The 26,613-nt window shown below is 44.6% G+C and overlaps 1 protein-coding gene across 2 annotated transcripts in view; it reads right to left on the reverse strand.

The window, feature by feature from the left end:
• The window catches only part of TBC1D9B (TBC1 domain family member 9B), a 91,772-nt gene extending 65,377 nt beyond the window's left edge, over window positions 1-26,395 (reverse strand). For both annotated transcript variants that reach the window (XM_030211082.1, XM_030211080.1), the window contains exons 1-4: window positions 26,143-26,395; window positions 19,063-19,173; window positions 18,108-18,226; window positions 17,052-17,280 (exon numbers count right to left, since the gene is read on the reverse strand). In XM_030211082.1, the coding sequence (XP_030066942.1) occupies window positions 17,052-17,280; window positions 18,108-18,226; window positions 19,063-19,173; window positions 26,143-26,260 (577 nt within the window). In that variant the 5' untranslated portion in view covers window positions 26,261-26,395. The remainder of the gene's footprint in view (window positions 1-17,051; window positions 17,281-18,107; window positions 18,227-19,062; window positions 19,174-26,142) is intronic.
• Window positions 26,396-26,613: the final 218 nt, after the last annotated feature.

A 26,613-nucleotide genomic window follows, 5' to 3' on the forward strand; every position in this document is an offset into this window, starting at 1 on the left:
GGAATAACTCGAATATATTCCTCTACAATATATTATTCCTTATTTTATAGACCTCTATCATATCTTCCCTCAGCCGTCTTTTCTCCAAGCTGAAAAGCTCTAGCCGCTTTAGCCTTTCCTCATAGGGAAGTCGTCCCAGCCCCTTTATCATTTTCATCGCCCTTCTCTGTACCTTTTCTAATTCCACTATATCTTTTTTCAGATGCGGTGACCAGAATTTCACACAATATTCGAGGTGTGGGTACTATACACCAGACAAAGTCAATAAAATGTACCCTGGGGCCTCTGCGGAATGTTGGAGGTGTGGGAAAGGGAAGGGTACATTTTATCATATATGGTGGGAGTGTATCATGATACAAGAATATTGGAGAGAGATAGTGAAAGAACTATCAATAGTTTTGGAAATTCCCTTCCCACATGAATCTAAATGGTGTTTACTTGGATGGGGAAATCATAGAGGGCAAAAATGGCAACAAAGAGTCAAACGGATGGGGCTAACTGCAGCGAAAACGGTTATAGCACGTCATTGGAAAAGCAATCTGGGGCCCACAATTAATGATTGGAAGGTTAAGTTGAGAGAAATCATAGAACTGGACAAACTAACAGATAAAAGGATAGGGAGATATAACTCTGAGGCAAAAGAATGGGTAAGGGTGCAGGAAATACTGGGGGATAAAGGGAATGAAGAAAAAGGTATGACATCCTGAGGATTAAAGGAGGGAGGGGGGGTGAAGGGGAGAGGGAGGAGGGAGGTAGAGGGACGGGGGGGAAAATTGTTTAAAATGTAGATGAGCATTGTTATGTGAAATGTAATGTTATGACAAGATATAACGCAGTTGTGATATTTTGCTTTCAATAAAATTTACAAATTTCAAAAAAAAAAAAAAATATTCGAGGTGTGGTCGCACCATGGAGTGATACAAAGGCATTATAAGATCCTCATTTTGTTTTCCATTCCTTTCCTAATAATACCTTTCTATTTGATTTCTTAGCCGCCGCCGTACACTGAGCAGAGGGTTTCAACGTATCATCAACGATGACACCTAGATCCCTTTCCTGGTCAATGACTCCTAATGTGGAACCTTGCATTACGTAGCTATAATTTGGGTTCCTCTTTCTCACATGCATCACTTTGTACTTGCTCTCCCAGACCGATTCCAAAATTCATAAGAAATACTTGTATACTCAAGTTTGATTACATTTCTTCCCATCTTATCTGAAAACAGGGTGACCTAAGGATGAACAGAGGCTTTCCTGTTCTATTCTAGGAATGTTCACTGGTTCAGGAGCTGTTCTTGTTATTAGGATTAAATAGCTGTATTTGGGTACTTGTCAGCAACCCCATTTAAAAAAAGAATGCATTGGGCTGGCCATATGGTTCAGAGTTCGATTCCTGCGTCAGGTCTTCCATATCCCAGGATGACAGTGCAACGGAAGCAGTATCCATAGTGCTTGTGAGATAGAATCCCAGTCATTGTGCAATGACACCACCTAGTGGCCAACTTGGGGCCTATAAATTTCAGAGCTCCAGAAGAAATCCTCAGGCATGGCTCCCTGCTGTCAGCCTGGAGATGGGGTGGATTTGGAACGCAACAAATAAGGGAAAATTAATACCTAGGTAGTTGCAAATAAAACCTCATAGTGCTGGATACCGAAAGGAGAGGAGAGGAGGAGAAGAATTGTCCCACGATTGCTAAGAAGTAGCACTAAATGCTTGGCACTAGGCCACATGAATGCTGGCTTTCAGAAGGTCTTTTAGAGGACTGCGGCCATGACAAATGTGATAAATAGGACAGGAATTGGGGGGGGGGGGGGGGTGGAGTCAAGATGGCAGCGTGAGCTGTGGTGAAAGTGCAGTTCTATTACTTTGTTTCCTTTGCTACCAATGCCGCACATGAAGTGTAAGGGTGTTGTTTGGGTCATTCCCCTACGACCCAAACTCCTTCACTGGCTCAACAGAGCATCGAGCACTACATCTCATGGAACCCTCAGAATGTCGGGATAGGGTCTCATGCTGACCGTGTGTTTAAAGGGGCAGTCATAGTCCTGGGAACGGAAACAGTTTTGTCCTCTCCCAGAACCTGTTGCACCATCCTGTCCTGCAGAGCTCTCAGTCTGAGGGCAGGCTCTTATTGTGTCCAAGGTGGAAGCAGATGTAGGGCCTAGTGCGGAGTGCAATGCGGGGATGAGTTCTGCTGCGGAAGAGACCAGTTCGGCAGCTGGAAAAGCTCCGGGAGCACTGACCCTAAGCGAGATCTGAGAAGTTCTTTGCAAGCTTGAAAGCATGGTTGCTAAATCTTCATTACAAGTTTCATCACTTGTGAGGAGAATGGCCTTGTTAACTAAATCCGTCTCTGATTTCAAGCAAGAGAGTTCAAGTCAGCTTTCTGATATCCAGGAGGAAATTGTGTCTTTGAAATCTATATCTGCCTCTCTAGTCAAAGACAATATTCTGATAAATAAAAAAACTTGAACAGTTTGAATTTACAATTTTTGAACTTTCCAAAACCACCTGGGATGAAGCCAGTTGACGTATTTCATAAATATGCTGTGGAAATTTTGAAACTTTCATCTGAAGCTATTCCTCCTTTAAATAAAGCATATTTTTTACCTGCCTCTATAACGCTATCTGGAGAGATACCAGCCGACTATTCACAAGTGGAGAGGATTGAGATTAATAATATTGCGGCTATATTGGAAGATTAATTGTCAGACATATCTGAGAGCTACTTTACTGGTATCTTTTGTCTGTCAACAAGACTTTAATGCTATTTTAAGGGTTATTTTCAAAATGCAGGAGCTTTGTTTTGTGGGCAACACATTTGGGATATCCTGATGGACATAAGAGCATGCAGGAGCGGAGGAAAGTTTTTTTTAGCATTGAGACAAGATACTAAGGACCTTGGAGCTTCTTTTCTCCTTGCTTATCACTGTAAATGTTTAGACTGTTTTGCCAGAGTGAAATGTTTTCTTTATGCCGGAACAGCTGAGGTCTTTTCTACATCTAAAGATCAGCATTGGGGTTACAGTGTTAAGGGATAATGAGGTTTTGTATATCTCACATAAAGCTTTTGCTTGTATTAAGAGTATTTCTCTTTACTTGTATTTTCTCCTTGATGTTTGTATCCCTCCCCAGTATTTGGAGGCCTAAGGACAATGTTAGTGAACAATATCACTTTAAAAAGAAAAAATCTATTTCTTTATAATTTTGATTTACTATTCATGTTACTTTAAGAAGCATGTGTTTGATGATTCTATTTTCAAATTATAACCCCCCCCCCCCCCAAAGGACAGGGATTAATGATTAGCAGTATCTACTCAACAACTGGGGTACTTTTTTCTTAAAGTTTCCCTGCAAATGCATAATTAAATTTCAATCATGCAAGTATATTTTCTATAACACTTCCCATTTTCTTGAGTTGAAAATTGATGTTTTGCACCTCTATACATACTCTATTTATTTAAAAATGTTTATAGGATCACGTGATGCACGGCTAGAAGGTGGCTGTCGTCGTGCACAGCTCCCTCCTTGCCTGAGCTATTACAGCGGTAAAACACGGCGGTGAAATCGGTGATTCACCCAGAATACAGGGGAGACACCAAGCTAACATTGGCGCTGACGGAACGCGAACAAAAAAGGCGGATGGCAGCGAAATCGGGGAAGAAGGAGGGGACGAGAAGCCGGATCCTCGAGTCCAAGATGGCGGACGCAAGGAGCGGGAGTCCTCCGACGGTGAGCTCCGCGTGGGCTGCAGAGGTAGCAGCAGAGGTATCCTTGATGCTGGAGGCTTCCGTAGATTTAAAGTTGCAACAGATTACAGAACAACTGCAGGGGATAGATGATAAGTTGGGCGGCACTCAGATGGAGTTTGCTCAGTACAAGCAGCGGCTATCAGATGTAGAAGACTTTGTGCAGCGGCAGGAACACTCAGATAAAACCCTGAAACAAAAAGTAGAACGCCTAGAGGCTAAACTGGAAGATCTCGAAAATAGAGCGCGGAGGAGCAATATCAGGATGATAGGTCTTCCGGAAACTATCAAAGAAGCTGACCTGAGATCTGTCCTGGAATCCTGGCTTCCTACCGCACTTCAATTGACATTGGTAACGGGTCCGCTGCGAGTGGAACGCGCCCACAGGCTGGGTCCCCTGAGAAAAGAGGATCAGAGGCCAAGAGTGGTGATATTTAAAGTGCTTAATTTTGCACACAACAGGAGATATTTCGTGCGCTCAGGAAAGTGGAGCAGCTGAAATATGAGAACTCTGTGGTGCGTTGTTTTCAAGATTATTCCACGGCGGTGTCTCAGCAGCGGAGGGCATATCGAGATGTGTGCCAACTGTTGTTCACGAAAAAGATTCAATTCGCTCTACTTTATCCTGCCCGGCTGAAGGTTTGGTATAGAGGGTCCCAACAGTTCTTCAACACGGTGGAGGAGGCGTCGAAGTTTGCGCAGCAGGCTGTGAGGGCTGAGGGACCAGCATGAGCGACCCGGTCTGGTAGACAAAAACTTTTGAAATCTAACGGGACTGCATGATTTGGCTGCCTGATGTTTGTCTGGAGCTTGGCGTTCCTAATAACGTACTTGAAGAGACCTTGTTGCACTATGCGATATAATGTGATGCTATTTGTATTGTTTTTCGGGGCCTTCAAGATGGGGACTTGATAAATGATTGTTTTGTTCTATTAAACAGTTGGGGTTTCTATAGGTAGTCAGAGGATAATTCTGTGGTGAGGGAGAAGCCGAGGGATTAAGGCATGAGTACATGAGCCATATATGGGTTGGATGATAATGAGGACATGGGAAGTGTGACTGACAATGGGGTATACATAGGTAAGGGGGGAGCTCGCGTGATTGGGCTTCTTTTTTAGGAGCCATGAAGGGTCATACAGGGGATAGACGAGGGGTTGGGGGGGGGGTGGGAGGGGTTGTGGAGATATCTGGGAGGAATAGGGAGGAATAGTACTTGGAATGGATGGTTAAGGGGGGAGGGCCTAAGGGCTGGGGGGCCTTCTCTCTTGTTTTTTGGTGAAACTAACATTGTTATTCAAATGCATGATTACTGGACTTATGAGTTCACTTAAAATAGTTTCGTGGAATGTGGGGGGGGGGTTGTTTCCTCCCCTATTAAACGAACTAAAGTTTTGCAGGAGTTACAGAGACAGAGGGCCGATGTGGCCTTGCTCCAGGAGACACATCTCTCCTCTGGAGAACATGCTAAATTTAAAAGAGGGTGGGTGGGGTCTTTAGTGGAAGCCCCGGCGGTGGGTCGGAAGGCAGGGGTGCTGATTCTCTTTCGGAAAAGCATCCCGCTTCGGATCAGCTCCATCTGGGCCGACCCGGAGGGTAGGTGGGTTTTGACTAAGGTGGAGATTAATGGCCGCCCTTTGGTCTTTTGCAATGTCTATGCCCCTAATGTGTTTAATGGTAAATTTTTTCAGGATCTGATTAAGAGGCTGTCTCCACATGCAGAAGGGGAGTTGATTGTGGGTGGAGACTTCAACTTGGTATGTGACTCTCTCATGGATCGTTCCACCCCAGGTTGCCAGAGTCCGGGGGGGGGGGGGGGGGGGGGGGGGGGAGTCGTAAAGCGCTGTCCTCCCTATGTAAAGCCCTGACACTAGTAGATGTATGGCGGATGTTACATTCGTCTGAGAGGGACTACACCCATCTTTCAAGGGCACATGGTTCTCAGTCCCGCCTGGATTATTTGTTTGTCTCACATTCCTTATTCTCTCAGGTACAAAAGGCAGAGATTGGTCCATACGCAGTCTCTGACCACGCTTTGATATGGTTGACGCTGACGGGTCAGTTGAAGGGCCGGGGTAATTGGATGTGGAGATACCCCTTGGAGCTGGTAAGAGACCCGAGATTTCATAAACACCTGTTAGATAGATGGGAGGATTATGTTTATCACAATGGAGCTCATGCAGATCAGCCGGCCCTGTTCTGGGAAACAGCAAAGGTTGTGTTACGAGGAGATATTATTTCCTACTCAACACATAAGAGGAGAATGAGGGATAGGAAAATTGTTCGTTTAGGAGGCTTGGTCCAGAGGCTGTGGAGAGCATACGGGCACTCGCCTACGGTTGCACGTAGAGTGGCGCTGTTGGAGGCGCAGAAAGAACTGAATGAGCTATTGCATCAACGGGCGACCAAGACTCAGCTCTATTATAAATATCATCTGTTTCAATATGGTAATAGGGCGGGAAGCATGTTGGCTAGGATGGTTCGTAGGAAGGAGGGGGTTAATCGGGTTTCACAGTTAAAGGCCAGGGATGGGAGGATGATGAGAGAGGCTGGGGATATTGCGGACACTTTTGGTAAGTTTTATGAGGCGTTATATGCCTCGGATCAGGATGTAGTGTTAGATAGTACTCTGTATTTAGACAACTTGGTTTTACCTAGCCTCTCTGATCGGCAGAGGGAGTGTTTGAATGCACCATTTACTGAGGGGGAACTGATGTTGGCCTTACAACAGAGTGCTTCTCACAAAGCTCCTGGACCTGATGGTTATAGAGTAGAATTTTATAAGCAGTTTTTTGATCAAGTTCAGGGGCCTTTATTTTTTTTTTTTTATATTTGTTTATTGGTTTTTCAAAAATAAACAACCTCTACTGATACAAGCTTCTGATAAACTTATTACATCAACTACATACAAACAGTGCAGATCGTACAGCTCATATGCTCATTTCTTTTCCCCTTCAATTCTTCCCCCCCCCCCCCCCCCCCCCCCCCCCCCTCGGGTGTGCATCATCCTGCCTCATTCCACTCCTTTCCATTGTTCATATGCATCCCATACTTTTTGAAACTTTTGAAGCTGACCTTTTCGCAATGCCGTCAACTTTGACATTTGATACAGGTGATGTAACCTGCCCATCACCACCTGCATGGCTGGAGTCTCCTGCTGCTTCCAGGCCCGAGCGAGCGCTAATTTTGCTGCTCCTAAGACATGGATGACCAGCTTGTGACTATGTATGGGGCTCTTGCTAGGTCTTACATGCAGAAGACAACTCTCTGCCGTTTTCGGATAGCTAATCTCAGTCATTTCCTTCACCCTGTCCATGATCTCCGTCCAGAATTTTTGAACCTTTGGGCATTCCCACCATATATGCCAAAATGTGCCTTTCCCTCCACAGTCCCTCCAGCAATTTGTCGACATTTGTGGGCAGAATTTCTGTAGTCTAACTGGGGTATAGTACCACCAGTATAAGATCTTATACCCATTCTCTGCCAGAGGCTGGGCAATGGAGGGCTTCAATAGGTGTCTATAGCTATGTGTCCACCACTCTTCCGTATAGTTACCCTGTAGTTCCTCCTCCCATTTTCTAGTATAGAATCCCAGTGGGGACGAGAGCAGAAGCAGAGCTCTATATATCCTCGTTATGCCACCCCTACCCCCTCCTTGTCTCATTGCCTTTTCCACCTCCGTCTCTGCCAACTCCAATTCATCCCTAGCTCTTTTAAGTATATAATTTCTGATGCAGTTATAATAAACTAAGTCCCTCTCCTCCAATCCGTACTCATCTTGCAACTCCTCAAATGACCTCATCTCTCCGTTGACCCAAATTTGCCCCAGTTGGTAAAGACCCCTCTTGGCCCAGATCTGAAATACCCTCTCCTCCCTCCCCAAGGGGAACCCTGGAGCATCTTGTATTGCCATCTGTTGGAAATATTCTCTTTCTGGGAAAGCCCGCTTTCTTAATTGAAGCCAGGTATGTAAGATGTGGCTCAAGCCCAACGGAACCCTCTCAATTATCTTTAAGAGTTCCTTTCTCGGTTTCCAGAGTGCGTCCCCTGTGTATCTAGTCCCCATCCATGCTCGCTCCCAATGAAGCCACTTTTTGGTATTGGTCGGGTACCATTCTGCGCATACCCGCAGTTGCGCTGCCTGGTAGTAGAGAAAAAAATTTGGGACCCCCATGCCGCCTTTGTTCGGCCTTTGGTACATTACACTTCTTCGCACCCTGGGTGGCCGCTTCCTCCAAATATATGCAAAAACCTTTTTAGTCAACTGCTGGAAAAAGATACGCGGTATGGGAACTGGAAGCGCCATAAATAAATAAAGCAGCTTCGGCAGGAGCATCATTTTTACCGCATGTATTCTACCCAACCACGAAATCGTGAGGCCCTCCCACCTATCCAGTTCTTCAAAAAGCTCCCTGACCTTCTTAGGGAAGTTTTCTTGATATAAAAGCTCTATTCTTGGGGTAATCATAGCCCCAAGATACCTTATTGCCCTCGCTGCCCATTTAAATGGGTATAATTTCTGCAATTCCTGGGCCTCCCTCTGCGGAACTGTAAGATTAAGTATTTCGGACTTAGTGGTATTAATTTTAAAGCCCGAGAGCTCCCCATACTGCAAGATCACTTCTGTAACCTGCTGTAGCGATTGTTTAGGCTGTGACAAGGTCAGCAATACATCATCCGCAAACAGCATAATCTTGTGCTCCCTCTTACCTCTAACCACCCCCCGTATACTCTTGTGTTCTCTAATCCTCTGTGCTAATGGTTCAATGGATATTGCGAACAACAGGGGCGATACCGCACACCCCTGCCTCGTCCCCCTACCCAGCCCTATCGGCTCCGAATAAGCCCCATTTATCTTTATGATTGCCAGGGGATTAGTATAGAGCAAGCTGAACCATTTTAAGATTCTTCCCTCCAGTCCCATCTGCTTTAGGACCCCAAACAGAAAAGGCCACTCCACCCAGTCGAACGCTTTTTCAGCATCCACCGAGAGGAGTAGAACCGAGTCTGGCTCTTCATTAGCTTGCTGAATCACATGGAGCAGGCATCTAATATTGTCGAACGTCTGCCGGCCCTCTATGAAGCCCGCCTGATCCTCATGAACCACTCTCGGGAGTACCCTCTGCAGCCTTGCAGCCAGAATTTTAGTGAAAATTTTATAGTCCACATTTAATAGGGAAATGGGTCTATATGATCCACAACATAGGGGATCCTTGTCCGGCTTTTGTATCAAGACTACCTCTGCCACCCTCCACGAGTAAGGCATTTCCCCCATGTTGTCAAATGCTGTGACTGCTTTTAACAGTAATGGTGCTAACCACTTGGAGAACAGCTTATAGAAGCTCGCTGGGAATCCGTCAGGCCCAGGCGCCTTATTATTTGGCAAACTCGCGATTGCCCTTTCTATCTCCTCAAGCGTTATGGGGGAGGACAACTCCTCTACCTCCTTCTCCGATAGGCCTGGCATTTGTATCCCCTGTAGATATTGTGCAATCTCTTCCCTTGTGCCCCTCAGGTCCGACTTATATAGTTGGCCATAATAATCCCGAAACACTTCCTGTATCTCTTCTGTGCTGTTTACTAACTGACCTGATGCATTATGTACCCCTGCAATATAATTTCTTTGGGTTTGCTTTTTCAATTTATTTGCTAATAGCCGGCCAGCCCTATTTCCAAATTCAAAATGCTCCTGCCGAACCCGCTGAAGCTGCCCTGCTATCTCCGTCATCTGGAGATCATTAAGCTGTGCTCGGAGTTGCTGCACTTCCTGCAATTTTTGCGTGTCGGACGGATCCTCTTTATGCTTTCTTTCACTGGCCTCCATGTTATTTCTAACTGCGTCCTCCTTCCCCCTATGATCCCTGACGATGTGTGCCTGCCATGCTATTATCTGACCCCTTAATACCGCTTTCATTCCCTCCCAAATACTGGTCGGATGGGCTTCTTCATTATCATTAAGCTCTATATATTCCTTTATGTACTTTTCCAATTCAGCTATATTCTGTGGCTCTAGGAGTAAGGCTTCGTTTAGCCTCCAATGGGGACGGCCTATAAGCCTTCTTCCCATCCTCAGCGTTAGCACCACCAGAGAGTGATCCGACCAACTACAGGGCTCGATAGTCACCCTTTCAACCTGCCTCCTCACCATCGCGTCGCCCAGCCAATAGTCAATTCTCGAGTAGGTTTTGTGGAGGGGGGCATAATGGGTAAAATCTTTTTCAGTCCCATGCGTATCTCTCCATAAGTCAGTCAGCCCCCACCTTGCCAGCCAGGACTGGAAGGCTACTCTATCTCCCTGCGCGTATTTTGCCACCCCCCCTGAGTTATCTAGCTTCGGGTCCAGTGTCAAGTTCATGTCGCCCCCTATCACCAAATGACCTTTAGCATGCTTTTGTAAAATCCTCTCCAGTTCCTGCATAAATATCCTCTGATTCTCATTGGGTGCATATGCACATACCAGTGTGTAATATTCCTTATCAAGGGAGACCACCATCAATATATATCTGCCCGCTGTATCCCTGACCGTTGTATGCACCTGCCAGGGTAGGGACCGGGATAGAGCTATCAAAACTCCCCTCTTTTTCTGAACCTCTGTGGCTGATGCACATCTTATATATGGGTACTGCTTATTATTCATTAAGTATTCATGGACTTTTCTAAGGTGGGTCTCCTGGAGAAACATTACATCGGCTTGCTGGCGTTGCATTTCCCTAAATACCTGCTTCCGTTTTTGCGGAGTATTCAAGCCCCGCACATTTATAGTCACACATTTAAGCATTGTATATATAGACAACTTCTTCAGTTATGAGCATCATTATAGCATATCTCAATATTAGCCACCCATCTCTCCCACCCTTCTTCCCTCCCCCCCCCTCCCCTCCTCCGCTCCTTTCCTTCTCCCTCCCCCCCTAGTCTCCCCTTCCCTCCCCCAAAACCTTAGCACCTTTACCATATTCTGGATGGTGCAACACGGAGGTGTTGTAACTCACTAGTACCCCTTCACATTTTTAGCTATTAATATCTTTAACTTAACTTTTATCTTGCTCCCTGTTTAAACCAATGTTCTATATTACCCTACTGCACCTTATAACCAACAATAACTTTCGACCAGGCCAGCTTGCCGCTCTCCAAGTCCACGGCACCTGGTAAACTCGCCACAAGGGCGCATCCTGTTAAACAAGTGGGATCTTATCTCCCATTGTTGCCATGCAAAGTCAGGTGAGGCGTCCCGCTGACTTCTGGCGCTGTAGTCGACTCTGACCCACTCTTTGCCATCTGGGGTGGGTCCTGGGATCCGCTGCCATCGATGGGCGCTCCGCTGCCGAGGGTGTATCCATCTGATAGTCTCCCTGCAGTATTCTCTGCGCCTCTGCCAAGGTTTTGACCATGTGCTGTTTCCCATCCTTGTAGAATGCTAGTCCAAACGGATATCTCCAGCGATAACGAATATCCAGTTCTCGCAACTTTGCCGTTACCGGCTTCAACTCAGCCCTTCTCTTCAGGGTGGCAGCCGCCAAGTCCTGGTATATTTCCACTCTATTGGTGTCCCATTTATAATCCTTTATTTGTCTTGCCGCTGCCATGACTCGCTCTTTCACTTTGAAGTCCTGGAAGCATGCTATAATATCTTTTGGTAAGTTCTTTCTATTAGCCCCCAGGGCCCGATGTGCTCTGTCCAAGTTTATTTTTTCTGGTGGAATCGGATCCTCCGTGTTCGCTAGAACATCGCTGGCAATTTGCTGGACCACTTGCTCACTATTTTGATACTTTGAAACCTCCGGCAAGCCCCGAATGCGGATGTTATGGCGCCTGCTCCTATTTTCCAGATCCTCCAGTTTTTCAGAGAGAAGCTGCTGCCCTATTCGCTCATCTGCGATCTGCCTCTCAAGGGAGCCCAGGGACTCCGAATGGTCATCTATTCGGCCTTCCGCCTCCTCCACCCGGTGTCCGAGCTCAGCTATCTCCCCTCTCAGGTCAGCCCCCAGCGTCGCCAGCTCTGACCTCATGGCTTTTAGATCCGATCGGATTTCCTGGATCCAAGCGCATAGCTCCGGCAGTCCGGCCCCCTCAGGCTCTCCCTGGGTCTGCGATGCGAACATGTCTCCCGATGGTTGCAATTCCGCATCCATTCGCTCCGCCATTTCTTCGTTCGCTCTGGCCGCCATGTTGGATTTCGTCGCGCCTTTCTTATACGCGAATTTTGACAGGTTTAGCGGCGTAGACCGCCTTTGCATGGACGTCTCTGGCCTCCTCCGCTCCTCGTTCTTAAGTGGCGCCGTTTTCTTTGCCCTCCTTGCTTATTGTAAGTGCCGGGTAGCGCTCTTTGCACCTCGGGTACTCGGGAGCACAGAAGTTAGGCAGCCATGCTCTCCGGTGACGTCACTTCCTCCCTTCAGGGGCCTTTATTGACTTTGTTCAACTCAATGGTGTCCACGCAGGCGCTCCCTGGTACATTTCAGGAGGCTCAAATTGTTGTGATACCTAAAGAGGGGAAGAGCGTGGTGGACCCTGAATCTTACAGACCCATTTCTCTAATCAACGTGGACGCAAAATTATATGCTAAAATCTTAGACAATCGATTAGCCTTAGTCTTACCACCCCTGGTTGAGGAGTCCCAGGTGGGTTTTGTGAGGGGGAGGACGGCAGTGAAAAATGTTCGATCTCTATTGACCTCTCTGGAAGTTGTAGCCCGGAAACGCCTACCGTCGCTTTTAGTTAGTTTTGACGCGGAAAAGGCGTTTGACCGGGTCAGTTGGTCGTATTTGTTTGCTGTTTTACGCTCTGAAGAAAAGGCTAGACGAATTTCATATTTAATATAAAAAGTAGTTTATGAACTGAATACCAATCATATTCAGGAAGCAACAGCTCTTACGGTTTTGAGGGTTTTTTTCTAGAGGCTATTAAGGTTTTATACTCAGAGCCGAAGGCCTATGTGTGGGTAAATGGAGAACGTTCGAGATCCTTCCGGATTTATAGAGGGACGAGGCAGGGGTGTCCCTTGTCTCCTCTTTTGTTCATTCTATCCTTGGATCCTCTTCTCCGTGAAATGATACAGCACCCGGAGATTAAGGGTGTACAGATAGGAGATTCCGAGTTCTTGCTCTCTGCTTTCGCAGACGACTTGCTTGTACATCTTACAGAGCCGCGCTCTTCTCTACCGGCTCTCTTGGAACTATTTACGGAGTTTGGAGATTTTGCGGGGTTCCGTCTCAATTACAGTAAATCATTGGCATTGTCCTCGATGGAGGACCTAAGGCAGACGTGGGGCGAGGAATTCCCTCTTCGATGGGCGCCGGGATCTTTTAAATATCTCGGCCTACATATCTCGATGAAAGTCTCAGAATTGTATAGCCTGAATGTTTCTAGATTGTTGAGAGCCACAACGGAGAGACTGCGTGCTTGGCAGTCTTTGCCACTATCTCTTAGTGGGCGGATTCAGTTATTCAGAATGGTGGAGTTCCCCAGGTGGTTATACCTATTACATATGCTGCCCCTTTATTTGAAAACAAGGGATTTGAATCTGTTGACAAAGGTGCTTAGGCGTTTCTGTTGGGGAGGTAGGAAGGCAAAATTACCGTTGCACATGCTGCAAGGGACATGGAGAGAAGGAGACCTGGGGCTCCCGGATTTGAGGAGGTATAATTGGGCTTGTCTCCTGCGTTATCTTGGCGATTGGTTTTTGGCGCGAGATGATTACACTTGGAGGAGGTTGGAAAGCCAATACTATGCGCCGTGTCATTTTCACTTTCTTTTGCAGGCTCCCAGCAAGTCACTTCCTCCTGATTTGCGTTCCAGTATACTAGTGCTCCCTCTACGGACGCTTTGGAGAGATATGATGCGGATGTTTGGCCTGAGTCGGTGCACCTCAGATCTTCTTCCTATTCAAGGTAACTTGCTGTTTCGGCCGGGTTTGGAGAATGTGGTTTTTCGGATCTGGGCGCGACATGGGATAACTCGGTTGGAGCATGTGTTGAACCGGCAAGGTTACATGTTGAATCTGGGAGCACTGGGGCTAGGATATGATATGGGAGGTGCTTTTGCCCATGCCCAGTTAAAACACTATGTGGATTCATTGGAGACAGAGGCCCTGGGCTCTGGGCACTGTCGTCTTTTGAGGCAGTTTTTCCATTCGGTACAGAGTGAACGTCTTTCTATTTCTGGGTTGCACAAAGTGGTAGGGAAGTTTTTGACGCCCAAGGATCGGGAGTATATTCGACAGAGGTGGGCAGGAGATTTGGAGAGACCACATATTACTTTAGATTTCGATGTTTTGACGGCCAGGATACGGAGTTTGGCGGGGAGTGCAGGGCTTAGAGAGTGCCAATATTGCATTCTTCATAGGGCCTATTTAACGAAGGCTCAGATATTCAAGATGGGGGGAGTTTCTACGCCCTTATGTGGGAAATGTGGGAGGGCTCCGGGATCTCTTTTTCATTGTTTGTGGAGCTGCTATAAAGTGAGACATTTTTGGGACTCCATTGCTCAATATCTGGCGGATCTTTTGGACTCGAGAATCATGTGCTCTCCGATGGGAATTTTGTTAGACAAATATGAAGCTTTTCTTTTACAGGGGGGCTCGGCCCGTCAATTGGTTCGGAAGGCCTTTTTGATTGGTAAGAGGCTAATAATGAGCCAGTGGGTGGCGGAGACCCCTCCGGACTTCTGGCACTGGCGCAACAAGCTACATGAGTTTATGTTGTTTGAGAGGAGAGGTGTGGGCAGCTCCCCTGGGCGGCTGAGGTGGTTCTTGGATGTTTGGGGGCCATATATTCACAGCCTGTCTCCTAAGGGGCGGAGTTTAGTGGTGAACTCGCTTTAAATATATATTGAAGTCAGACCATCCTTTGTGGTAAGAAGTTGGAAGTCTGGATATCTCTCAACAAGGGGAGGGGGGTAGGTGGGGGGGGGGAGGGAAGTGGAAGTTTGATATGGGTTGGGGGAACATATGAGTTCAAAGTAGCCTGTTTTAGAATGCTGGTAGAGGGGGTGGGGGGTGTTATACTAAAACATCGATGATAATTGTTATCTGTATAATATCATCAATAAGAACTGTTGAAACATGAATATAAAGCATAGTTGGGGGGGGGGGGGGTAAAAATGTTAAAAGTTTGATGACTGTAAGCAGTGGTGTATATTTGTTGTGTTACTACCGTGAGTGTTGCAATATTGTACTGAAATCGTTGTGCTGAGGTGGATTTGTAATTTTTGATTCATCAATAAAAAACCGTTGAAACATAAAAATGTTTATATACCATTTTACCGATGAAACATTATTCAAAATGATTCATAAAAATGTAAAATCAATAAAGGATTGAAGATAAGATAAAATATAAAAAATGAAAGAAAATAAAATGCACTCATATATATCAGTAATAATAAATAAAAAATTAACGATCAGGGGAACAAATAAGTTTAAAGAACTTTCCTAAACTGTAGCAGATTATTATAATGTCTCAATTCTAATGGCAATTTCAGTATTCTGGAGCAGCCACATAAAAGCCTTAGCAAGTCAGCAAACCTTCCTAGATTGTGTAGAAGAAGCAATTTCTAACAAATTCCCCTGTGCTGATCTCAATGGCCTAGAGGCAACATAAAACTGCAATCTTATCCTAAGATTAACTTAAACTTTACGGGTTTGTCTGGGTGCTCTTTGGTTTTTTATTTTTGGTTCCTTTCTTGCTTATAATCTGGTCTGGGTTCTTCTTATTAATAGTGGATACATTTTTGAGTGGAGGCGTGGCCTAGTGGTTAGTGCAGTGGACTTTGATCCTGGGGGATTTGGTTCAATTCCCACTGCAGCTCCTTGTAACTCTGGGCAAGTCACTTAATCCTCTATTGCCCCAGGTACAGATAAGTACCTGTATATACTATGTAAGCCGCTTTGAATGTAGTTGCAAAAACCACAGAAACTAAGTATATTGTCACATTCCCCCTTTCTCCTTTTGAGACTGTTGTAAAATTGCCCCCCTCGGTGCACAGATATGGAAGCTTGGTATGTTCAATGGATACGCTCAAATAATGGCTGCCTGAGAGACTCACTCTTCACATTCAACTGCATTAACCCTTACCACCAAACACTTAAGAACACAAAAGAGTGCTGAGATACTTTCTTACAAACATGTTTCCTCAGGAAACATGGTGGATGATAAAAGCATGACTTACTAGCCTTTCAGAATACTACAACATAGGCAGGCTGGGGAAATCAGTGGCAGTATTGAATGCTGTCACATGGGAGACCTGAAGTTGATTCCTCAGCCAACTATCTGCTTCCCAGGACAGCCGGAAGGGTTTGCTTTGTAGACAATATTCAGAGCCCTACAGTAAGGGAACTTGGTTACAGCAAGATGTCAACATCTAGTGGCCAGATTAAAGGTGCAGGTAGATCAGGTTCTTGGAGGAGCTGTGGCCTTTGGCATCTGCTGAAGGACAACTGTGATAACTGGGACAGATTTGACAGAAGCAGAAAAACTGTCAGGCCAAAACTGTTGTGCTATAAGTCGGTTCAGCAGACTTTTGATACCAAACTGCTAAATGGTGGAACTCACTGCCAGTGGCAATCAAGAGTGAGCCTGATTACTTGGTATTTCGCAAAAGATTGAAAACTTTCCTATTTGAGATGGATCTATCCATTGATGGCCATCAATAGTTTATTATTTAGTTCTTATTTGTATCTTACTTGATATTTTGTTTATGGAATTGTAAACCTTGCCTGTTGTTTTATTTAAGTCACATTGAACTTAAGTTTGTTCGGGATAATGCGGGGTATAAATAAATAAGTTTGGACCCAATATTCAGAGGGATTTATCTGGATAAGAGAAGCTCCTACCTGGATAAATCTTACTCACCAGATTATTCCTGGGTAACTGCCACTGAAAATCCAGTCAGAACTTGGCACTATCCAGGTAGTGCATGGGGCAGAGTCTGGGTGATGACCTGGTTAACCTGGTCAATATTCAGTCCACCAACCGAGTAATTATTTGGAGTTAGGACAGCACAAAGACTGTACAAAGGCTGTCCTAACTTTATCTGAATATCGCCAGTACCCACCTGCCTTATACCTGGATATTAAGCACAGGTACCTGGGTATGGCCCGACACTGAATATCCATATTATAAAAAGCCCACAGCAGCTGGCATTTAAAAATACACCGATCACCGTGTGCTGAATGTTGACCCATATATACTGCAGCTTCCGAACAGAAAAGCAAACGAGGAAAATTACAAGAAGATTTAATGTGTTATGAACCCCCCCCCAAAAAAAAAAAAACATTTAAAAAGATTTAAGAAATATGGCTGCTCTCTTACCTTCCTTTCCCAGCAGGAAAGAGTAGAAGCAGAGATGATTGACAGTTAGGTAAAGCCAACCCTGACGGGGTACCCGCCCCTTCCAGTAGCTGCAAGAATAATAATTCACTAGCTTTTCCTCTTCTGGCATCCCAAACTGTTTGCGCATCTTCAGCTCAGCCTCCTTGAACTTGCCCGGATCCTCCTCATCCTTGGGCTGCAGGCTTTTGTTCTCCTCTGCTATGATACCCTGTGAAGAAGAAAAGGATTTTGGCAGCTGCAGTAGAATATGGAACACTGAATTCATCCCAGAATGAACTGTGGTGGTCATTCTGCCTCAGAGTAGCATGGGAGATGGGATTCAATCGACAGCCCAGGTTAGAATTAGAAGGCCCAGCTTCCAAAGTACCTAAAACTGTTTCAACTTACACGATGCACAGTCAAATTACTTTTCAAAGAACTAGTCCCAAATCCTTCTCAGACAGACTAGAAATATTCTGCTAACTGATGCAACACCTATAATTTATTTATTTATTTGTTGCATTTGTATCCCACATTTTCCCACCAATTTGCAGGCTCAATGTGGCTTACATTATGCCGTAATGGCAATCGCCATTTCCGGATTGAGAAATACAAAGTGGTATTGCATTAAGGTACATAAATGGTAGAGTAGAATACAAAGTGGTATTGCATTGAAGCTCCTAAATGATAGAGCAAATTATAGAGTAAGTTAGACAATCAACTATAGAAAGTTCATTTCCGGCATGAGAAACAAAGTGGTAGTGCGTAATGCGTAACTTTCATTAGTGACAACATACATAAACTTAAATAAAGCAAGAACACGACAGCAGTACTAACCTGGCTTAATTCTTAGCACATTACTGGTCTAGATTTAGAAAGAAATTTAAGCTCAAGTATACAATACATCCCAACCTTTAATGAGAGTAGATTTCTGTCCAGTGGGTACTTTCCTGGCTATTTGAAACCTGAATGCTTTGGTAATTTCAGCAATTGAGGACTAGACCTTATATGACCTCTCACTACTGCATTCTTATACCCACACAGATGTGCCCTTACATGTATCTTGCCCTTGACAAAAGTAGTAATGTCTTCCTCATTGTCAAAGATGGAGAGTGTTTGTAGCAGGTTGTTCTCTAGCCACTCCCAATGACTGGTGATCTCTTTCCGTGAAGAACCTAGGGGAGGGAAAAAAGCATCAGAAACAGCAGGGAGAGAGCTGAGTCTACTCCATTTGTTTGCTTGAATTTATTAAGCTCTTTTCTCTCTCCCCAGGGCTCCAGGTGATATATGGCTTCAATAAAAACGTTGCTCAAATAAAATTACAATACAATACAATACAACTGATGTCTAAAATATCCAAAGCAGCAAGTCTGTTACCTGATCTCAGAGCAAGCTTAATAAAGCCAGTAGCATAAAGTCTGATCCAAGATCAGAACTGTCTAAACAGACGTCGGTCCATACTGAAAAGCCATCAATACTTTCAAAACCAAGATTTTCATCACACTGTCTCTATTCCTCTCTCAGCCTCCGGCATCACACAACACGACAATAACTTGAAATGGTACAAAAACATCCTGAGTTTCATAAGCTAGTTTTACCATGCAGGGACTGAGTATGGAACATAAAACTAAGCACAAGACCAAAGTTTATTTAGTTTCTATAGAGGACTCAAAGAACCATAACTGGAAGTCAGATCACAAAACTTGTTCTTTAACCACTACTTTGAAATCTGGATCTGGAGTCACTGGAATGACAGATAATTTCTAGTGATTCTTTGCAGGTGTTGTGTTTATTATGACAAAGACAAGTCATTTCCATGTATGATCCAGGCTCCTTAGTGGATGAACCATGTTCTAAAATTCTGCCTGGCAGCTAGAAATTATTCCCCTTCATGGAATTCCATTCGATGAATGGGTTCTGTTGGGAGCAAAGTGTTACTACAAAGAAGGATGAAAACACACTGGCCAAGACAATTTGGAGTCAGCCATCCACACTGCTATGCTAAACTCACCGGAGGCCACCGTCCAATACACCTGAGAGTCTTGTGTTTGATGCAGAATTCGGTAAGGAGCAACGCGGGCACTGGAGTCCAAGACCACGTCCAGGGTTCCCACCAGAAGACCTGGAACAGAAGGACGAGAAAAGAGTTTTGACACCTCACACTCTAGGCCTCTTTGGTTCATACGTTCTGTTGATGTACACAATTACAAAACTAAGTGCGTTTAAGTCTCTAGTATTTGGTTTTAGTCATGAACATCCTTGGTCTACCAATGAACATCTGTTTCTAGCCTTATAATATGGCAGTGAAACCTTTTTCTGCAGGGAAAGCAGGGACATGGTAAATATTCTTAGAGGGATCACTTTCTGGCTACTATGTCTCTTCACCTGCAGTTTTATAATTGTGCAGAAAATGTGATTTTCCACGTTGATTTCTGAGCTCAAACAGAAGGGTTTCCTGCATCTTCTCTAATAGAGAGAGTGATGCTCTAAAATGGTCAGTGGTAAATAACAGTGACAAAAGCAGCCGGTGCACAACTGCCTTTGTTTTGCTGCCCAAACACTCCAAATTCTTCTCTGACCATGGCAAAAGCATCTTTCCTTGCCTTTATTATCATGAATATATACTGAAAAACCTGCAGCTTCTAATGACACAGTGAAAGTCTCAGACCTGGGTTCCTGTTGTGAAAACAGCATCACTCACTGCTGTTGGGAGTGAATGAGACACATGCACCGCTCACCAGCAGCACTTAAAAGCCAATCACACAGGTACATTTTCATCAAGTTTTGGGAGATCAGCAGACTTGTTCCTCAGCCATGGGATTGTCACCGCAAGGTCTGCTAAGCAGAGTGCATGTATGTGGAGAAAGATGGCTGGCAGTGTAAAATGATGATGTATTGCATTTCAGCTTTCTGACAAGTCCAGGAAACTCATATCCCACAAGTTCCTAATAACATCCTCTCACAATATCTAAAAAAAAACCTCTCATATAACATCAGTGATACTTCCGCCATATCCTCAAATCCCTGAACAGTGTTTCCTCTTTCAAGGCCAGGGCTGACCTATATTAATAAAACCTTGTGTGGCACTGTCAACCTCCACAAAGCAGGCCATGTGGATACTAAGAGGACTCATGCCTGAAAGAAGAGCTAAGGAAGCACTGAAGGTCTCACAAGAGGCTGAATGACTCAAAAGAGAGTGTTTGGGGGTGAAGGAAGGAATAAAGTTGTTGCTGTCTGCAATCTATGGGATGCACACAGTGAGGCCCTGCTATCCACATCACGTATGTTTAATTCATTCATTCCAGGGCTTATACTGTAGCTAGGAAGGAGAGGCAGTGGGATCATGTGTGTTCAGCAAAGAGCTTTTGCATGTTTAAGAGCCATTGCTGGTATCTCTTCTGCTATGAAATGCGAAGAGCTGAGTCCAGGTGCTAGTATGGCATATATGAACACATCAAAAGGCAAATGGATTGGGAAACACTACTTTACAACATTAAGGTGCTCATTTTCAGGATTTACCCAATGAATATGCATGAGACCTATTTTCATGCACTGCCTCCATTGTATGCAAATAATCTCATGCATATTCATTGAGGAAATCCTGAAAACCCAACCTGGCGAGGGCTGAGGTTGATATCCCTGCTCTAAATCAGTCTTCCTCCATCTCCACAACAGGGCCAGACTTAAAAACTGGGCATCCATGGGCAAAGTTATCAAAACTTGCCAGTAAGGGTGGGGCTAGCTAGGATCCTCCTAAAAATAAATGACTTATACAAAGGGGAGGAGAAAAGGAAATCCTTCTGCCCAAAATTATCAGAAAACGTGGCGATCTTTTCTCCCCTCACTTCTGGGCCTGGTGACACGAGATCTCTCATCATTGGTGACTATAAAACTTGCAGATGGCTCAGCATGGGACTCTGGCGTCAGCATGTTGCCAGAAAACCTCCACCATGTATGATTCTTGCTACCAAGGAGTGAGTGCCACAGGGCCTGTGACTGTATGTTGGCTTCCAAGGTCTCACACTGAGCCATCTGCAAGATGTTAACAACTGCTACTGCCTCTTTTCCTGCAGACGGACAGTGAAAAGAATTGTAGGGGTGCCAGCAGGCTCAACTTCTGGTGTCTATCAAAACTGGGTGCCTGAGGAAGTTGTCTCTGCCTAAACTTGGGGCGCTTCCACAATAATCTCAAATGGATACCATCATCTGCTTCCTCAATGATTTCTCCTCTGTAGTCTTTGGATCTCCCTCCTTTATACCCTAAAGATCTCCCAAACAATCTGTATCTCTAGGACATCCTCCTCTCTTATAATGATCTTCTTATATTCCAGGATATCAGCCCTTTGTAACCCCAATGATTTCTCCTGGACATTATCTGTATTCTCAATAATCTTCCCTCTAAATCCCTGTAATCTCTCTTTCAAGTTTCCCACATTCCCACGCAGGCTCTCCCTTCCTCCATCTGTACCCCAGTAATCCCCCACATTCCATGGGACCTCCCCCTTCTCTACCACCACAGTAATCCTTCCTTAACTCTCCCAGGATCTTCCTTTCCCAATCTATACCCCAGTGATTCTTCCCCCACACTCCATGGATCTCCCCCTTCTCTACCCCAGTAATCCCTTCCTCACTCATTTTCTCCCATCTGTACTGTGGTAATCCCTTCCTCCACACTCCATGAAATCTCACCTTTCTTTATTCTGATAGTCCCTTCCCCACACTCCATGGATCTCCCTTTTCTCAATCCCAGAAATGCCTTCCCCTATCTGTACGCCAATAATCTCTTCTCCAAATGGGAGAAGGGAGATTGAACCTCAGTAATCTCTCCCCAACCACACTCCATGGGCTCCCTCCCCCCGTAATCCTTTTCCCCCAAGGAGGTTAGATTGAGAACAGGAGATGGTACGAAGCTATCTAGCTCATTATATGGGTTGAGACCAGTAGGAGGAGCTTGCTAGCAGCAGGCAGAGATTGCCGGCACACTGGTTCCCCCAAAACAATAGCAAACACAATTGAAAACAATAGCCAAAAATTGTTAGGAATAACGGACTGCCTATATGTGGTCCATGTGTAAAAAGTCTAAAGCTGTTCCAGTTGGATAGGCAGTACCTTAAAAGGTGGAAGACAATTTTTTAAACTTATTTGACAGGTTTTTAATTTATCCAAAAGCTTCCCATGAAATATAATTGAATATCCCTAAAACAGCTTAAAAAAATTATTGTAGCTGGTGGAAACAGCACTAATAAAGGATGTATTTTGTACTCATTTTTCTGCATTGTTCTATACAAAATAGTAATACATGGCCAAATTTCAGTGAGGATATCCTGTTTACTGATGGGTTCATCTTGACTATTGTTGTAATCTGCCTTGGAAAGCCTGGTGTTACAAAGATTGGATGCAAAGTTAAACTCTCCTTTCATTGGGACACACAAAATCACATCTTCACCTCATCTCTTTTGTACAAATGGATTATTCTGTTTCAGGGACAAGTGGTTTTCAAAAGTCAAAATAATAAAAATAAATATTTTCTTTCATGCAGATCTCTCATTTGTTTAAATATAACTAAATGGGCTATAAGCAGTCCACTGGTTTTCTTATATTTTGTCCTTGTGATGACTTATACTGTGCCAAAACTGGAAATACAGTGAGACAGAATAACAGAATTCAGAAACATCCAAAACTTATTTTATATGTTTTAATCATCTTTATTCAAAGCACATGTTGGTTGATAAGCTTCATACAGAACAAGAAAAATCAGTGAACCATCCAACATGGCACAATAAAAGCTTTTACAGAGAACATACCCAAGAACCCTTCCCCTCCCTTCCTATAAGCCCACCTGAATGTACACATGTACAGATCAATAGGACCCAAGCAGTACAAAACAAGTCATAAACAAACACAATTTATATGAAATTGTTTAACCACCCTTAGGTTTTGCCTTTGGGTTTAACAAGCAAGCAATACCATGTGCATGCAAGGTCTAGATAAATGAATTTAAACAATCTATGTTTAAGGCATATGCCCTAAATATGTAATACTTGGCAGCACTAATGAAAAAGTGATAGAATATTCACATAGCGGGCAGCCACCAGATTTAACTTCCACTGAAAATAATTAACTTTGTATGAACATAAATGTCAATCGACTCCAACTGTTCTATTGCTGCTTTCCCTTAGCCATCATTATTCTTGGGACTCATCTCTATACAAACATACAGCCGGGAGAAAAAGATTAGCCCCCCCCCCCCCCCAACAACCAAAAACATGCCTTTTACAACCAGACTTGAAGAAAAAAATAAATATATACCACAGAACTGGAAAATGCTGGCACATTTAGACTGACTCTTGACTTCTGCATAAAAGTAGCTCTGCCCTCATTATTCAATATCTCTCTTTTAAATAGTAGTAATAAACAAAATAAAGTGTATTTTTATATTATACCATGGCATTTCACAAAACAAAAGGAGCACGTTCCCACAAACCATCTTTCTCTTTTGATATAGGCACAGGAAAAAAAATGATTTAAATGCTCCAACATTTCAACCTAATTCATGTTTAATGTGGAATATATAAATATTATAAGTAAATAAAGAAATAAATAGAAACTCTGAATGTTGATTCTCATAACATTGAGTCTGTTTTAGTGGCCCTTTACCAGGAAAAAACACGAATACGTGTTAGGGTGTCCCTATAACCAGCCCCTTCAAATGACACACTGATTACAATTTATAACAAACTGCTACTCTAACTATGAAATGTTATTCCGTTATTATACTTCCTCTGTTGGCATTCCTGAACTACAGAAGGGGAACACGGAAAGGAATACCGGATGAAACTGAAAGAAGCCAAGAGATAAACACGTCTGGCGACCGCGCAAGTGGAAGAACAAATGGCTAGGAGGGGTGACAAAAATTTCTTCAGGTATATTAGTGAAAGGAGAATGACTAAAAAGGGAATTGTGAGACTGAAAGATGCTGTGAACCGCTATGTAGATAATGATGAAGAAAAAGCAAATTTGCTAAATACTGTTGTTCTGTTTTCACAGAAGAAAATCCTGGATAAGAACAGCAATTGACTGGCAAAAGTACAAATGAGAATGGAGTGGATATAGCACTGTTCACGGAAGAGAGTGTGTATAAACAACTTGAAAATCTAAAGGTGGACAAAGCCATGGGATCGGACGGGATCCACCCCAGGATATTGAGGGAGCTGAGGCTCTGGCGGGTCCTCTTAAAGATTTGTTTAATAAATCCTTGGAGACAGGAGAGGTTCCATGGGATTGGAGAACAGCGGATGTGGTTCCTCTTCACAAAAGTGGTGATAGAGAAGAAGCTGGAAACTACAGGCCGGTAAGCCTCACTTCGGTTATTGGAAAAGTAATGGAAGCAATGCTGAAGGAAAAGATAGTGAATTTCCTGGAAGCCAATAAGTTACAAGATCCGAGACAACATGGTTTTACCAAAGGTAAATTGTGCCAAACGAATCTCATTGAATTCATTGACTGGGTGACTGGAGAATTGAATCAGGGACGTGCTATAGACGTAATCTACTTAAGCTTCTGACACGGTTCCCCACAGGAAGCTCCTGAATAAACTTGACAGGCTGAAGATAGGACCCGACATGGTGAACTGGATTAGGAACTGGTTGACGGACAGACGACAGAGGGTGGTGGTTAATGGAATTTGCTTGGATGAGGGAAAGGTGAGTAGTGGAGTGCCTCAGGGATCGGTGCTGGGACCGATTCTGTTCAATATATTTGTGAGTGACATTGAGGTAAAGTTTGCCTTTTTGCGGATGATACTAAGATTTGTAACAGAGTGGACACCCAGGAGGGAGTGGAAAACATGAAAAATGATTTGCGGAAACTAGAAGAATGGTCTAAGGTTTGGCAATTAAAATTCAATGCGAAGAAATGCAAAGTGATGCACTTAGGGAGTAGAAATCCACGGGAGACATATGTGTTAGGCGGTGAGAGTCTGATATGTACAGATGGGGAGAGGGATCTTGGGGTGATAGTATCTGAGGATCTGAAGGCGACGAAACAGTGTGACAAGGCGGTGACCGTAGCTAGAAGGTTGCTAGGCTGTATAGAGAGAGGTGTGACCAGCAGAAGAAAGGAGGTGTTGATGCCCCTGTATAAGTCGTTGGTGAGGCCCCACCTGGAGTATTGTGTTCAGTTTTGGAGGCTGTATCTTGCTAAGGATGTAAAGAGAATTGAAGCGGTGCAAAAAGAAGCTACAAGAATGGTATGGGATTTGCGTTACAAGATGTATGAGGAGAGACTTGCTGACATGAACATGTATACCCTGGAGGAAAGGAGAAACAGACGTTCAAATATTTGAAAGGTATTAATCGGCAAACGAACCTTTTACGAAGACGGGAAGGCGGTAGAACTAGAGGACATGAAATGAGATTGAAGGGGGGCAGACTCAAGAAAAATGTCAGGAAGTATTTTTTCACGGAGAGGTGGATACTTGGAATGGCCTCCTGCGGGAGGTAGTGGAGATGAAAATGGTAAAGGAATTAAAAAATGTGTGGGATAAACATAAAGGAATCCTGTTCAGAAGGAAGGGATTCTCAGAAGCTTTGCAGAGATTGGGTGGCAGAGCGGTGGTGGGAGGCAGGGTTAGTGCTGGGCAGACTTCTACGGTCTGTGCCCTGAAAATGACAGATACAAATCAAGGTCAGGTATACACATAAAGTAGCACATGAATTTATCTTGCTGGGCAGACTGGATGGACCGTGCAGATCTTTCTCTGCCGTCATCTACTATGTTACACCTGTATGCTGCACAAGATGGCATGTATGAAAATATAAGTGAGATTAAATAAAAATGCTACCAACAATAAAGAACGATAACGTAGAAGCAGCAGCTCATAGGTTTGTTCGTTTGCTTCGTTTTGAGTGTGCGTGGAAAGACAGCCAAATTGGTTACAACTTTTTGACGTCATGCCGTCAACTGTTCTCAAATTCTAACCTCGCCCCCCCCCTCCCCCCGGCCCATCTGTACTCCGGTGATCTCTCCTCCAGCATCTCCTCCCCCCTCTGTAGCTCTGGGCTCCCTCCCCTGGCTCCCGGGCCCTTCTCACCGCTCAGGCCACCCCCCTTGCCGTGGCCCCTCCGCCGCTGCAGCAGGAAGAAGGGGTTGGCTCGCTCCGTCACCCATAGCGCGTTGGCCAGCAGCACCTCCTCTGGGCTCAGCCACATCTCCAGAGCCCGCGAGCTACTCGTATCTTGCAGAGGAGCAGCAAGGGACCTCCCGAGACCTGCCGGGGAAGCGTTACATTGACCCGAATCGCCTTTGCTCTCTCTCCACCGCCAGTCTCCCGTCCAGACCACTGAGCTCAGCTGCAGAGCTGAGAGGGAAAGCAACGCCCCGGGGGCGAGAGCGCAGGTGAGCGGCGCCCTCTGCCGGCCACGCCAAGCCACGCTAGAATTGAGTGCTTCAAAGAAGAAACCAGCCCCAAACAGCAGAAGAGGAAGATGCAGTCCAGGGTCCTGATTCTCTCCTCCTCCTCCTCCTGAGGCTCAGTCAGTGCAAGAGGGTTGAAGGATAGGAA

The sequence above is a fragment of the Microcaecilia unicolor genome, chromosome 8 (genome assembly GCF_901765095.1).
Source record: "Microcaecilia unicolor chromosome 8, aMicUni1.1, whole genome shotgun sequence".
NCBI classification, from domain to species: Eukaryota; Metazoa; Chordata; class Amphibia; order Gymnophiona; family Siphonopidae; genus Microcaecilia; species Microcaecilia unicolor.